The sequence below is a fragment of the Notamacropus eugenii genome, chromosome 1 (genome assembly GCF_028372415.1).
Source record: "Notamacropus eugenii isolate mMacEug1 chromosome 1, mMacEug1.pri_v2, whole genome shotgun sequence".
Classification (NCBI taxonomy): domain Eukaryota; kingdom Metazoa; phylum Chordata; class Mammalia; order Diprotodontia; family Macropodidae; genus Notamacropus; species Notamacropus eugenii.
Window position 1 is genome coordinate 242,107,733 of NC_092872.1, and position 16,584 is coordinate 242,124,316.

At 42.1% G+C, this 16,584-nt stretch overlaps 1 protein-coding gene across 4 annotated transcripts in view; it reads right to left on the reverse strand.

The window, feature by feature from the left end:
- Positions 1 to 16,584, reverse strand: part of CCDC33 (coiled-coil domain containing 33) — a 204,134-nt gene that overhangs the window by 109,848 nt on the left and 77,702 nt on the right. For all 4 annotated transcript variants that reach the window (XM_072628381.1, XM_072628380.1, XM_072628379.1 and 1 more), the window contains exons 7-10: positions 16,394 to 16,514; positions 8,287 to 8,416; positions 6,476 to 6,606; positions 2,534 to 2,605 (exon numbers count right to left, since the gene is read on the reverse strand). In XM_072628381.1, coding sequence (XP_072484482.1) covers positions 2,534 to 2,605; positions 6,476 to 6,606; positions 8,287 to 8,416; positions 16,394 to 16,514 — 454 coding nt within the window. The remainder of the gene's footprint in view (positions 1 to 2,533; positions 2,606 to 6,475; positions 6,607 to 8,286; positions 8,417 to 16,393; positions 16,515 to 16,584) is intronic.

Below are 16,584 nucleotides of genomic sequence, written 5' to 3' on the forward strand. Positions count from 1 at the left end.
TTGCCCTCCCATTTCTGCACACACTCTTTCTTCCCTTTCAGGATCTGGACCCCTCACCCACCCAGGCCCCCTGGGCAGCCCTGGACAGTTGAAAGAGGAGAGCCTAAGATAAACTCACTCATATTGGAAGAGGTTAGGACTGAATCAACTCCCCCTTCTGGGAGGAATCACAGAATCCAGAAAGAGTAATTATGAACTGAAAGGCAGTATGGTGTAATGGGTAGAATTCTGGACTTGGTAACAGAAAGACCTGGATTAAAATCCCTTACTGACTGCATGACTCTGGCAAGTTGCCTGAATTTCAGTTTCTTTATCTGTAAAATGAGGGGAGCAGACTTAAAAGTCTTCTAAGACCTTTACCCACTCTAAATCTAAGGCATTTTGATCCAATATAAAACGTGCTAATGGGGGTCAGCGATTCCTCCCTTCCTCCGTTCACATCACATGCATAAATGACTGCCTCCTTCTTGCTTCCTATCTAACCACAAATTTGACAAATTGCCTGGTGAAACATGAGAGAAAGTGTGAGCTGGAAAGGATAAACTTGGCTCATTTTGGCCATACCAAACTAGTTTAGGCTTCAACTTTTGGAGTTCTGGCTCTAGACTCCAATGTTCACTACCTTATCCTGGTTTTACCAGGGCTACTCTAAGGTTGGGTTTAGGCATGCACTAACAATGGACAGAGTGACAAAAGTCAGACAAACAACTGTTTGTCGGATACTTGAAGTTCTCTACATGTCAATATTAAAGAATGTTTCCTAAACCATTTAAATGGATTTATTCCCCCCCCCCCCAAATAAGTGATTGTTTTGTTGTGAAGAAGATAAGTCTTGAATCATTAGCTCAGTTACAGGACTCACTCTCCATCATCATAGGATCATAAAATTAGGTTTGAAAGGGGACCTCAGAGATCATCGAAACCAGGAATTTTTGAGCTTGCTTGTGTCTTAGATTCCTCTGCCAGCGTCTATTGAAATTTATAGACCTCCTTCTCAGAATACTGTTTTTATATGCATAAAAAGCCACATGATTACAAATTTAAAATGGTGAAATATTTTTAAAAGTCAGATTCATGAATCTCAAGTAAGGAAGTCCAGATCTAGTCCATTCCAGATGTGAGTAGGAATCCCTTCTATCATGTTCTGTTAATTGCTTATTTACCCTCATTCATTCATTCAACATGATTTTTGTTTAGCTAGAGACACCTTGGGAGACCCCTGAGCCTCCCACATTCAAGAAGAGATACTTGCAGCCTATTATACTATGGTTTGGGCAGCTGAGAACTGTTACCCAATCATCTGGTCAGTCAAAAGGAATCTCTTGTCGTAGTGCGATGCCATTAGGTGAAGAAAATAAAGAAAAGAGCAGATCCAGTCCCTGTCCTAGGAGTAGGATTGGCTCCTGGGTCATATTCCTCATGCACATCATGTCAGGATCCCCACAACACACCTGTTGAGGCAGGTAGTTCACTATATAGCATCCTTGTTTTGCAGATGTGGATAGGGAAGCCCAGGGAAGTGATCTACCCAGAATCACACAGCTAGTAAAGTGACAGATCCAGGTCCAAACCAGTCTGGAAGGTCATGGAGCAAGGTGCCCATTAAAAAGAGAACAAGATAGAGATAATTAGGGCTGAACAAATGCATACATCCTTATTTTCTGCTTATGTGGTGTCTCTCCCTAGAGCATGTAAGCATTTTGAAGGTGAGTACTGTCTTTGTACCCACACAGCCTGGCACATAGGATAGCCGGCTTCTAAAAGTACAAATAATGAATGCTCTGAAGTGGTTATATGTATTCAAATTCACACTATTTGAAGTTATAATTATATAAAATATGATAAGTGATTCCAGCTTAATGGAAATACGTGGGGGGAATTTGAACAATATACAACTTCAGAGGAACCCTGAATAAGTCCCATACTTATTGGGACTTAGCAGAATAGACTTAAATAAATGTGTGTTAAATGGCTGGTTAATTGACCATGATTAAAGTGCATCACCGCAAAATTGGGACAGCCAGGGTAGTTTGGAGTACAGACTCAAAGTGGTTGGGGCAAGTTATCTTCTCCCTTTGAGATAACCTAGCAATGCTTCATAGGGGAAGATCACAGGAATGGGGGTGAGGGGGAAGAGTAAGAAAAGGTTCTAGGAAACTGAGGAACAACTCTACCTCTGTTGTAGGTTAAAACATTGGCCCTGCTCAAGTTCCCCTTTTGGAATCTCCTTTGGTGGGGTACTGAACATGGCCTCGTGACTTAAGTTTAAGGAAACCCCGAGACCTAGATGAAGCTCTGCTTTCCTTCTCTCTTAACTTACCTTCTTGTCTTCAGATATCTGTCTCTGGATCTTGAGGACCTCAACATTGTCTGGGATGCTCGTAACTTATGCAATATAGCCCCTTTTATTTCCCTCTATCTTTGGAGAAAACCAAAAAAAGTACTAAAGAAAGGCCAATAGCAGAAACTTAGGAGCTGAATTTGTGAGTTCTCTCCAATTTTTTGCCTTAGGAAAAAAAACATTTGGTCTTACCTCTGAGGAAAGCACTTGGAAAGAAAGGTTAACAGTAGGCGTTCCACCTGAAATCGTTTTCAGCTTAGTTCTCTGGGAAGGAAAGGACAGAGGATTAGTTCATATGAGCTAGCCCCCCATATTTCCTGTCAGGACCAGTCCTTTTGTTTTTGCCAGTCCTGGCTCTTTCTCCCAAATATCTATAATTATCTAAACCAGTTAGCATAGTGAGATGGCTACGGGTTTGAGAGTCAGGTCCTTCCCTCATTCTCTTTCCCACAATCTTCTCTCTCTCTCTCTCTCTCTCTCTCTCTCTCTCTCTCTCTCTCTCTCTCTCTCTCTTTTTCTCTCTCCCTGCTTCCTTCACTTCAGAAAACAAACACCCTCATTGGAAGAGGAGTTTGCCTCTGAATCAGTCTTCCTTATTGATTTTCATTCAACTATAACCTCTATGGAGATGGTAATCAACTCTTTATATACCCTTTAGCACCAAACACACAGGATCTTGTATGTGGTGGACACCCAATAAATAAGTCCTACCATAGGGATTGTCACCAGGTGCCTCTCTAAGGCAATGGGTCAGCAAGAGTGAGTTCAGCAAGCCAAATCAGACAAGCAACTGAATCTAGAAAACTTTCATTAGCACTCAGCCACCTTTATGCTTTGAAACGCTGGAAGTGGTTCTAGCATAGCCTGGGCACCTAAGACCATTAAGTGACCTCTTCCTCACCTCTGTTTACCAATTGGTGAAACAGGAGAAACTCACTCTCTCTTAAGCAGAAGAGGGAAACAGGGTCATGGACAGGCATCTGAAAATAGCTTCCATGTCTCATGACATAGCCTCCATTTCATTGATGAGGTTCTGGGAGCTTGCTAATCAAGAGGCTGCCTCTTCTCACGGAGTCTCAGCATTGACAGAAACTTCCCATATTCAGTCTCTATCTCATTCTTGCCTATCGGGCATCTCTTTGAACCTCCAGAGTGACAAGGATCACAACACACTGCTTAATGTGTTACAGAAATATGTTGCCATCTCACTCCTTTTCTGGACCGCTGCGAATGGCCAAAAGTTTCCCTTTTATAAACTCAAAGACCTGTCTCTCTGCAGTTTCTACTCACTGCACTCTACTTCTGCCCACTGCAGCCAAGTGGAGCAAGCATGATTCTTCCTTGGGAACGAAGTCCTTCAAATATCAGATCACTATTCCCCTCTTCTCCAAGCTAAACATCCTTAGTTCTTTTAGCCAACTATCACATAACATAGTTTCATGTCTCCCTGATCATCCCAGCTCTGATATTGACTGTTAATAATCATACAAATAGCTAGTATTTACATAATGATTGCTCTAAGGTTTGCAGAATGCTTTAGATACATTAACTGATTTAACTTCCTCTGTGATCTTGGGCACACATACTTCTTAACCTCTTTGAGACTCAGTTTCCTCATCTGTAGAAAGAAAAAGTCAAACTAACAGGTCTCTCAGACCTCTTCCAGTTTCAAATCTATGTGACTAATCACTGGAATGGTCCCTCTTGTCAATGTCCTTCTTAAATCTGAGTTTTTTCACTGGTCACACTTTCACTGTCATTGTCTTAGAACTTAAGGGGACTTTATACTGTTACTTATTATTTGAAAAAAAAAACCTTTATACATGTCATCTCACTGAACTGAAATCATGGATAGCCTGCTTGACTTGGATTCAGGAAGACCTGTGTTTGAATTTTGCCTCAAACACTTACTAGCTATGTGACTCTAAGCAAGTCACTTAACTTCTGTCTGCCTCAGTTTCTTCATCTGCAAAATGGAGTTAATAAGCCACCTCCCATGATTGTTGCAAGGCTTAAATGAGATCTATATGTAAAGTACTTTGTAAGCCTTAAAAATGTTACGTAATTATAATTTTATATTACATATAATTATACATTACAATGATATATTTTGGTTGTTGTGTTTGTCCTTTGTTGCTGAAGAAGTCCATGCCATCAGAGAAATGATGACATGACTTGCACTTGACTTTGTTTTGAGTGAGAGAGGGCTGTGCAGGTCACCAGCCTCACTTCTCCTCCAGAATCATCTGGGTCCAGTGACCAGATATTCATCAGGATATTATATTTTTATATATTAGGAGGACAAGGAGTTAGTACTAGTAGTTAGTAGTTGTTGGTAGTAGGTGGTAGTAGTAGTAGTTGTTATTGTTAGTAGTAGTAGATCCGTTTCTCCTCATCTTTTAGCCCCTTTCTTGACATCTTTTCATAATTCCCCCCCATCCCCCCAGTTGATCTCAGTTCTGCCCTCTGGGGCCACACAGAACAAATCTAATCAATCCCTCTTTCACATAACAGCTCCTCAGACATCAAACAACAATTATCATGTCTCCCCTTTCTCTCTGACTCCTGATATCTCATGTGTTTTCAGGCTAAATATTCCCAGTATACACATGGATACTGGAAATGAAAGGACTCAAACCTCAGAGATCTCTATTTTCCATACACCACACGGCCTCCATACCTTGTGGTGAAATTGTTTAACCAGTCCTAGATCAATTTGATCACATCATGGTTTGCCCCACATCTTGTCAGCTGGGATGCTGTGTGATATTTAAACAAATGCTCATCCAGAATAATGCTCTTCTCTTTTCTCTGTCTCTACCTGACCTGACAAGAATGTCTTTTTTCCCCATTGGCCTCTGATCTCTATTCCCACCCAAAGGTCCAATAAATGAAGGAACCTCTACAACATAACAAGATCCCCCAGCTTCAACCTTTGGGTTCAGGAGTTGGCCCCCTTCCACCAGGGTTTTATCATAAGATCATAGAGTTAGAGGTAGAAGACCTACCAAGGCCATATTTTGCCTCATTTTGCAGATGAAGAAACTGAGGCCCTAAAAGGTTAAGTGCTTCACCCAAAGTCACTCATACTAAATGTCATTGGTGAGATTTGAAACTGGTTCCTCTGACTTCAGAGCTTTGGGCCCCTCATCTCTAAAATGGGGCTAGTTAATACTTGAGCCTCCTACTTCACTGGGATTTGGTGAAAATTAAATGAGAATCTACTAGAAACTACTTCCTGCAATAAGGAAGGTAAAAGAACTTTGGAAATACAGAAGGATGAACATTTGTGGAGTTCAAATATCTCCATCTCCTACCTCTATGCTTTTGCTCAGGCTATGTCCCACATTTGGGACAAACTCTCTTCTCTCTTTGACCTAATAGAATCCCTTATTTCCTTCAAAGTTCAGCTGCAGGGCCATGTTCTACTTTTCCTGTTCTCCTCAGGTACTTCCCTTCCCCCCAAACTATGTGCATTTAATTTGCATATATTGCATATGCATAGGTTATTGTCCTCTATAGAATGTAAGTTTCTTGAAGGTAGGGAATACTTCATTTTCATTTTTATCTCCAGTGACTATGTGACTCTCATATAGTAGGCAACTAATAAATTAATTGTCCATCAATTGCCAATCTATCCCATGGAGGTAGCTCCCCCAGCATCCTTAAGAGAAATATGCCAGTTGAAGATCAATGGAAGGAATTGGATAGTTTTAGCCAGAGAAAACTGTAATGGGGTGCATGAGAGCTCCTTCCACTATCTGAGGGGCTATCATAAGGAAGAGGGATTAAGTTTTGTCTGCTTGGCTCCAGAGAGCAGAATGAGGAGCACTGCATGGGAATTTCTGCAAGGTACAGTTCAGTTTGTGACAAGAAAAACTTCCTGAAATCTAGACCTATCTGAAAGTGGTTTGGGTTGCTTTTCAAAGTAGGGAATTTCCCATTACTGGAGGACTTCAAATAGAGATTGACCAAGTGTGTGTGGGTGGATGGGGGGAGGCATTGTAAATGGTCCCAGAGCTTCCTTCCAACGCTGAGATTCCATGATTCTGTGAAAAAGGGTACTGGGGAGGGACTCTGAGACTGAGAGGAGAGACACCTAGCATGATTAGGAAGCAGGTAGGGGTGACTAACCAAGACAGGGAGCTTCTTCACATGCAGTGCAGTCTGTGCTCCTGACATCATTTTTCGATAAACTCGGTTGTTGAGTGGCAACACAGAGATACCCAAGGGCTCTGGAAGGTTCCAGGATTCTTTCTTGGGCACTGCAGGAAGGAGGAGGGGAAACATGGTGAGTTCTCCTCTGCACAAACCTGATCTAGCCTTGTCCCAAGGCCAAGAAAATGTTACTGCAATGCTTTCTAGAATGTTTGGTGTATTATTTGATTAACCCCTTGTTGTATATATAAGGTATAGCTTTGCTTTCTTAGAATTTCATCAAGAATTTTTGAGTTTTGTACCATTGCTTGCTGTAGAATATATATATGCATACACATTTATGCATATATATAGTAATCAATAAGGCTTTATTAGATCTTTGGGTATTAGAAGCCTAGTCCTCTTCCCTCTGTAGAATCTGACCACCTCATGTGTTGAATTTTGCTAAGGAGAATATGTGTCTCATTTAAGAGAGCAACCCAAAGCAATCCTCCGGGTATTTGGCAGACAATTAGTACTTCTCCTGTTGTGTGTTATTATATTTTTCTTTTTACTTTCATCCCTAAAATTGGACTTCACTCTTCATTCTTTTTTTTCTCCAGTAATAAACTTCATAGGTAAAGTATGTTGGGGATATAGGAATCCTGATTGGCTAAAAAACTTCTGATAAAATGAAAGAAAAGGAGAAGTAGAAAGAGAGAAAGAGAATTTTAAATGGCAGATAAGAGGGCCTGACACTGGAGGGATGTGGGGAGGTCATGGCACCCAGTACCCATACTCTAGAAGCTAAGAGCAGGTGAGATCATTTTCTCTTCAAAAAAAGCTTGTGTTCTATTGCCTGGACAAATCTGTGTAACTTCCCTGAGGTGGCCATTCTACTGCTTGCTTCAATAAGCATGCTTGCTCATTATCTGTGATTATCTATTGTGTACTAAGCATGTGGTAAAAAGGGAACCATGTTAGCCAAGATTAAGCTGTTACCCTCTCAGTCCATAGGTGGGATTAAATTGCTCTTCTCTTTACCTCTGAATGACCAGGTGGCTTTTTTCCTGAACCCCAAGACAGTATCTTATCATAGTATATGGATATAATTTTAGCTCCATATACCTCTTAAAGATAAGAGAGAGGTGTATTCATTCAGTCACAATCACCTTTCTATCCTTCATAAAGATGGAACTCCAGTTTTCCTGGAGATGGGGTGGAAAATTCTAGACCCTAAATCTATGCATAAATCTACTCTACCCAGACCCCTGGACCTTGTGGCTCATTTCAACCTGCTATACACATAATGCAAGCACTTAATTACTATGGGGGGGAGGGGCGGGGCTCAGCACATTGCTTCCAGTACTTAGAACAATGCCTGGCACATAGTAGGCATTTAATAATATTTATTGACTGACTACTTCAGCATTGACTCTTGTGTGAGTCTGGATTCCTTAGTTATGATATAAGTCCCTTGAGATCAGGGGTCTCTGTCTTCCTTCTGTCTCTTCCATGGCACCTGACACAGGATTAAACATAAGGTGTGTGCCTGGATATAAGATTAGAGCACATATCCCCTAAATCTTGGCCTATTATATTTATCTTGATAAGAAACTCAATCCAGTTTGGGGCCTGAAAAACAGAAGGCCTTGGGCATGCTATTGGGGGAATTTTCCTAGCTTTTATATTTCCCAAGGTAGAGAAGAATCATTGCCATCAGAGATATGGTTGTGGGAAGACAGGAAATGTAAGTGACTCTAACTAATGGCCACCCCAGTCTTGCTCTGCTTTGAGTTGAAACTTACTTGGAGTCATGGGATAAAACTCCAGCACCAAGGCCAGATCTTCATGGAACTTTGTACATCCATTCCGGGCTTGGTAGAGGAAGGAGGTATTCCATTCAGGCTGTCTGGCAGGCCCACCAGGCTTAGATACCTAATAAGGAGAAAAGGGAGTCAGCACTCTAGTTGGGGAGCCAGTCTTTTCCCACAACAGAAAAATGTCTGGGAAAACGAGACAGAAAAACATCCTTCTTCCCTCCTTTTTTTACTCTTCTCTCTTCCTACACTACGGTTGGAGCAAAAGCTTGGACTATAAGGAAGTCCAGATATGGCCTCTGAGGCAAGGCATTCCAGGATAATTCCAAGGGATGACCCAGGATAAGCATTAAATGTCCAAGAGGCAAGAGGGTTGCCAGCCCCAAAGAAATAATCAGAGTAGATTAAAGTTAACAAGATGAAGCTGTTAAATTTCAAGTGCTACAATTGGCCTCAACAAAGTCACTTGCACAAGTTTAAGGTTGAGGGAGGTATGGCTAGAGAATAGTTTGTAGATAAAGATCTGGGGTTTTTAGTGGACTATAAGCTCAATATAAGCCAACTATGTGGCATCGAGGTTAATAAAAACAAGTATGAGCATAGACAGCCTTAAAGAAGGCATAATGTCTAGAATAAGATTGATAATAGTCCTACAGCTCTCTGTTCCAGTCAGACCACACCTGGAGTATTGTGTCCAATTCTGGCTGCCAATTTTCAGGATGAACATTGAGGAAAGGGAGAATCCAGAGGAGGACCACTAGAATGGTGAGCAGAATAGATGCCAGGGATGTTCAGGGCTCATCTGAAGGAACAGAAAGTGCTTAGCTTGGAGAAGTGGTGACTTAGAATGGACATGGTCATGTTCCTCATATATTTAAAGGATTGATAGACAGAAAAGGAAGTACACTGGCACTGCTTAACCCTAGAGAGGAGAGCTAGTACCAAAGGGTGGAAATTTCAGAGAAACAAATTTCAGCCATTATAAAATAAAACTTTCTAATAAATCACTACGTATCAAGTTAGTGGAGTGAATAGAGCTGAGATTGAAAATCCTGCCTTAGTCACTTACTAGTTGGGTGATACTGGATGAGTCACTTAATTTTTCTCAGCCTCAGTTTCCTCATCTTCATAATGGGGCTAATAATAACACCTCTCTTTCAGGGTTGTTGGGAGACTCACATGAAGTAGTGTACATAAAGCTTCTAGAAAATCTTACAAGTGCTTCGTGGATACTAGCTATTATGAATAATATTAATGAGAGACACTTCAAAAGTGGATTAGTCCATCTTGGGATGTAGAGTTCTCTATCACTAGAGGACTTTAAGTGAAGACTTAAAATTGATCAATCAGTTCTTAGTTCTCTCTCACTGCCACCCCACCCCCAGTCAATTAGTTGTTAAGTCCTGCTATTTCTACTTTCTTAACATCTCTCATAGATTCCTTTCCTCCTCTCTTCTAACGCAGAAACCACCCACCGCAGGCCATCACCATTTCGTGCCTGGATTATTGCAGGGTGGGTCTGTTCATCTCAAATCTCTCCCCCCTCCAGCCCATCCTCCACTCAGTTGTCAAACTGATTTTCCTAAAGTGCAAGGCTGGGCATATCACATTCCACCCTTCACTCCCTTCTTCCCTACTCACCAAACTCCAGTGGCTCCCAATTACCTCCAGGATCAAATATAAAGTCCTCCATCTGACTGTTAAAGCCCCTCACAATTTGACTCTTTTGTACCTTTGCTGTCTTCTTACACCTTACTCTCTCTCCATGTGTTCTGTCCTCTGCTATTTCTTCCATGGGACACATCAAGGCATCCCTTATGCCTGGAATATTCTTCCTCCTCGTCTTTGCTTTCTAGCTTCCCTGGTTTCCTGCAAGTCTCAGCTAAAGTCCTGCCATCTGCAGGAAGACTTTCCTGATCCTCCTTCATTTTCCCTTTCAGAGGGGAGAGAGCCTTCCCTCAGAATAGATCTTGTTTTTACATAGTTGTTTGTATGTTGTCTCTCCTACTAGACTGTGAGCTCCCTGAGGTCAGGGACTGTCTTTTGCCCTTTTTTTGTATCCACAATACTTAGCGCAGTGCCTGATAACATAGTAGCAACTTAATCAATGCTATAAGATTGACTGGCACATAGTAAATGCTTAATTAATTTTTTATTCATTCATTCATCACTAACTCTGACCACAGACTGATCCCTTGTGTTATACATTTCACACCGACTTCTGATCACCCTTATTCCTAACACAAGGACAGGAGCAGAGAATGGAGTATCCTTAAGGGTGCTCCTCAAAGAGTTAAATCCTTTGCCATTGGTAAGAATGAGCAGCTGCCTGGCTGAAGGTGAAATGGGGGCTGGGGAAACCATTGTCTGAGAAATGCTAATGGAAAGGGACAGGTCTGATGGTATGCTGGAATTAGTGAATATGATTAACTGGTATAAATGTGACCTCAGCAAACCCATTAACCCTTGTGACCAGAGCACTATCCCCTGAGCCCAGGACCCAGGACCCCTTCCTATGGGCCATTAGCTGGGCTTTTCTGGGCTCAAAAATGGGGCAAGTGGTTGCCTTCCTATATCCTCCTTTGTACTTCCTTCAAGGGGTCCCCACATCATTTCCTATCCCCACAGTCCCTTCTCTTCCCCAATAAAAATGGGGTCACTATCTTGCTATGTGATCTTGGAATACTTTCCTCTCTGAACCTCAGTTTTGTCCTCTAGAAAATGAAGAGGTTGAACAAGGAGACCCCTAAGGTCCTTTGCCCAGATCTCCTGTGATTCTGTGGTTTCGTTTGTGCCAAAGGCAGAAGTGGAGGAAAGAGTCCTGAATTGGCCTAGAAACCTGAGACCTGGTCCAAGTTCTGTTATTCACCATCTGACCATGAACCATCTTTAGGGAATTATCTTCTCTAAGACCTCTGTTTATTCATCTCTAAAATGGAGAGAATGGGGTGTGGGAGAAGAAGCTTCAGACAAATATCAGGGGTTATGATATCGCTTGCCTGGGCTTTCTCAGGTGGACCCAGGGGACTCTGACAGTCCTGAATAGCATAGGAATGCAAGAAGGCCCCTTTGCAACTTTATTCCTTAGACTTAAATCCTGTCCTTCCCCCGCCCCTTCTCATAGACTCATCAGCCTTTTGACCTGGAAGGGACCTTACACACCTCCTAAAATAATCTTCCTCATTTTATAGGGGGAGAAAAGAAAGCCTACAGAGGTTAAGGGACTTGCTCAGAGTTCCACAAATCATGAGTGAAAGAGTCAGAATTTGAACTCAGATCTTCTGACTCCCAGGACAGTGATCTTTCCGTGATACTTTCTGCCTACCCTTTGGTTCAAGGTTACTGGCACAACTCTCTTAAAACCCTTCCCCATCTGTACAGGGCATATTTCAACAGTCATAGGTCAGAGGGGGAAAGTTCTGGATATTTTGAATTCAATTAAGCAGTTCTGGGGATCAGGAAAAATTGCCAGCAGGAGAAAAAAGCATATTCAGAGAAAATGGATGTATCTTTCATCAACTCCTTCTGTTTCATGCCCACTTGGAGACAGAGTTATACAGTGAGAAATGCATGGATGGTAGAGTCAGAGAACATGGGTTCAAAACCCAGCTCTGACATGAGTTCCTGTACTGTATCTAGCAAGTCATTATCCCATCTGCTACAGCATCTGCTCATCTTTAAAATGAGGAGGTTGGACCACATGCTTTCTAAGGTCTCTTCCCAACCTAAATTCTAGGTCAACCCCAATAGCAGAACACAACTCAATCTAGGAAGAGAATACTTAAGTGATCTTGGAGCTCATTGGTTGTGAGATGGGGTGGGAGGAGAAAGATTACAGAAAAGTGGCTCCTGGGATTATGTCATAAAGGCTTGCAACTGCCTCTACTTTGGAGATCATGGATCATCTCGGAGGAAATGTCAATGTCCCTGTTCCCATGATTGACCCTCCTGAATTCTTTATCAATTCAATTGAATATAAACTTGGCTCTTTGGCCTATAAAACCCCCCATAATCTGCCTCCATTTTCTCTTTCTAAAGAAAATTATTATTTCTTCTTTCACACACTTCATGTCATGAGCAAACTGACCCCTCTACCATTTCCCACACACAACATTCCATCTCCCACATATATGACTTTGGACAGCCTCTCTCCAAGGCTCTCCCTCCCTCACTTCCACTCTGTAAATCCCTTGCACCCTTCATGTGCCACCTCACAATAGACCTTATCTTAACCACTAGTTAGTGCTTTCATTCTTTCCCCAAAGATCGTGATTTGACTGATCTGTGTACACTTTGTGTGAAGACACAGACAGAGTTCTTTTATCATTCCTCTTCTGGCTTATGTGACACTGGCATCCATTTTGCTGTTAAATGAATAGTGACATTCATCCTTGACCTTCCTGTGTTTATCCTCCTCATTCTTGTCCTCATCTTCTTCCTCATTATTCCTTTTTCCTTCTTATGTTAGTCATAGAGGAAACCAACGTTACCTTGCTCTCCAAGCCCTCCCCAAACAAAAGACTGGTAATCTTTTGCCCAGCCTCCAAGCCTAGAACTACCCTCCCTCCATTTCCTTTGCTTCTTCCTCTATCTCTATTATCTCCATCTCTCTCTCCCTTACTCATCTCTACCTGTCTCTATCCTCTTCATCTCTGTCTCTACTTCAACCTCTAACATCTCTATCACTACTTCTGTCATTGTATCTCTGCCTTTCTCATCTCTACCGATGTCTCTATCATCTTCATCTCTATTTATATTTCTGCCTCTACCACCTCTCTCTGTCTCTCTCACTATCTCTATCTCTACCTCTACCTTTACCATCCCTACCTCTGTCTCTATCATCTCCATCTCTATCATCTCTATCATCTCTTTCTGTCTCTTTCATCTCCATCTCCATGTCATCTATATACTTTCTGTATCTACCCAGACGTGTATATATGAAGTTGTTTGTATTCAGAATTCACTTGACTGACAGGAACGTTGTCAAGCAACGGCTCTCTCTGCCACGGCTTATAATAAAAACAGAACTTCTCAATGTGATTTGTCTTCCTAATTAGGGAACTGTGGTACTTTACTGCAGCAGCTCTCTTTTCCTAGTACAATGTAATCTCCTTGAGGCCACAGACACCTATGTTTTTGTCTTTGTATCCTAGTTCCTTGGGTAGCCTTGTACATAGCCGCTACTTAATTAATTCTTACTGAGCTGAATTAAATTGAACCAATATTTGTGAAGCGTTAATTATGTGCAAGATACAATATTGGACACAAGGGATTATTCATATAAAGTTGATGATGCCCCTGCCTGCAATGAACCTATTTTTTTTTTGGTGGGGTATGGGGACGAGATAGAAGTTGTACACAAATCAGTATAATGCAAGGTGAAGATGTGTTAGAGCGTAAAGGAGAGATCCAGAAGAAATGTTCTGAGGAAACGTATGAAGGGAGAGAATATTTTCATTTGGAGTGGGAGTTGGGTGGTCAAATCAAACTGGCCACAAAGGGATTTGACTGGTGGTCTTGTATTAAGTAACTGATCCAACCAGCCTTAACTGGTTAGACAGATGCCATCTCCTATAGCCCACACTGGCTAATTTGAGCGGGAGTAGTAGGGGCTATTTGGTACCCTCTACCACCAAGTGCCAACTGAAGCAAGATTGATCAGGATTATGAGGATGCTCCAGTGTGATGGAGAGAGCCCTTGACTGGGAGGCAGGAGATCTGGATTTGAGTCTCACATTTACCACTTATTAGCTATAAGATCTCAAGAAACTCATTTCCCTTCTCCAAGGCTTGGTCCTCTCCATTGTCAATTTGGGACATAAATGCTTATGCCATATACCATTGTAAGGCCCAAATCAGACAATGCCTGTGAAAGCACTTTGTTCCTGAGAAACACCCTATAGGGTATCCCAAATTCTTTAATAGCTTCTAGGACACACTATATCTAATTACATTCATTATTATTATTGACAGTGACAGAAGTTGCTAGGTATCAAAGTGAAGATAACATTGGGCTTGGAATTAAGAAGACCTGAGTTCAAATCCTTTCTCAGAAACTAACTATGTGACTCTGGGCAAATCATATTTCATCATCTGTTAAATGAGGTTATAATAACACCTTCTTCCGAAGGTTGTTGTGAAGATCAAACAAGAAAATGGAGGTAAAGTACTCTGTAAACCTTATATCATGACATAAATTCAGGAAGGAGGAGGAGGAGAAAGAGGGAAGTAGGAAAAAGAGGAGGAGGAGGAGGTTGTTTGAGAAAAGATATTGTAAACTTGATCAGGAGCAAAAGCAGTTATGTGGAACAGCGGATAAACTGTTGGTCAATTCAAGAAAACCTGAGTTCAAATCTGGCCTCAGATACTCCCTAGTTATGTGACCTTGGACAGGTCGCTTAACCTCAATCTGCCTCAGTTTTCTCAGCTGTAACATGGAGATAATAATAGCACCTACTGTTGTAGGTTGTGAGAATCAAGTGAGATGATATTTGTAAAGTGCCTGACACACAGTAGTAGGTGCTAGTTATTGAAATTAGCAAAGCAATCTTTAGGTAAACTCAGCCCAGGACCCTTCAGCATCCTGTCTCTGTCCTCTTATTATAGCTTTGTAGATCATCTCAATGGCTGGCACACATAGTTGCCTTCATCCTGTGGGACCTTCAGCAAGTGGCCAGCTGTCTCTGGGCTCGAAGTCCCACATACACCTCAAGAAGAGAATAATGGGAAAAACCACTAATAACTGGAGTGAAAGGTGCTTGGATCACACTTGCTCACAGAGGAAGCAGTGGCAATCACAATGGAGATCCCAGAGGGAAAGAATACTCATTAAAATTGATTGTCTCCGGCCTCATGGGCTCAGTCTGATTGGTTAATAATTCACTGGCTAAATGCAGGACCATGTTCGAAGTATGTGACTCTTGACAGGAAATACAGTAGAGAATTGGTTGAGAATGAGGCTTCCTATCTACAGGGTTTCTATCATTCCTCTTCCCCACTCCCCACCTCTACTCTCTTCACACACACTCCCCTTCAGCCTACCAATCATGTTCCTTTGTCTTTGATCAACCTTTAAAAGTCTTGGCCTTTAGTATAAGGCCAGGGGTTTCCATGGGTACAAGTCTCTAAATAGAGTTTGTCAGTGCCCCTCCCTGCTCTTCCTCATGATGGGGAAGTCTGTTCACTTTCCCCCCTGGATGTCTCCTGAAGCAGAGACAGGACAGTTAAAGGTGGAGGGGGATTGGAAGGAAGAGGCATTTTCCCCAGGAGGAGCTGACCTTTGGCACAATTGTGAATTTAATATTTGTTTGAGAAACCCTGCAGGCTTTCCTTTTGGCATTGTCCCCTCTCTCTGGTTCAAAGAGCAATTCTCTCCCCACTGCCCCAATGTCCTCTAGCATCTAAAGCCTACCTTGCTCTGATTCCCTACCTTCTTTCAAAACTGCCTCCCAGGAAGTGATGACTTTGGGGTGTAAGTGACTAACTATTCATTTACAGTGACAGGGGTTTTACATTGGAACAGGCATCAATTTCACCATTTAGGGCTTGAAATTTTCACTGTGGAGTCTCCAGCCCCAATCAGTGGTCTCACAGGCAGTTGGAGGAGAAAGCATACCATAATGGGGGGAGGGTGGCCTTGTTTGGTGGGGAGGGAGAATAAGGGAGACTGGGGTTTTCTTGGCAAAAATACTGGAGTGCTTTGCCATTTCCTTCCCCTGCTCATTTTACAGATGAGGAAACTGAGTCAAACAGGGTAAAGTGACTTGCCTAGGGTCACATAGCTAGTAAGTGTCTGAGGTCAGATTTGAACTCAGGAAGATGAGTCTTCCTGACTCTAGGCCCAGCACTCTATCCACTATGCTGCCTAGCTGCCCCTAAGCATTTACACCTCAGAAATCTCCATGAAGCAGGCAGCCATTACCAAAGGACCTCTCAATCCCAAACTTGTGCTCTTTCCTACTCAACTTGCTTCTCATCCATGAATAAATGAGAGAATGAATGAGAGAAAGAACACTGGCTTACTAAATATATGAAGGAATAAATAAATACTGACTATTAAATAAATGGATGGGTGGATGGATGGATAAATACTAACCTGAGGGTATCCATCATCGTTGGTCCGAGGAACATCGAAAGCTAACACTGGGGGGTTTGGAAAGTTAACAGTTCTCATAGGCAGTCCCAAAGATAAAGGCTCTTTGCTCAACTTAGTCTCCCTGGGGAAGAGAAAAAAGACAAGGGTGAGAAAAGTGGAACCCAAGAACAAATGGAATCCCTTGCTATCCT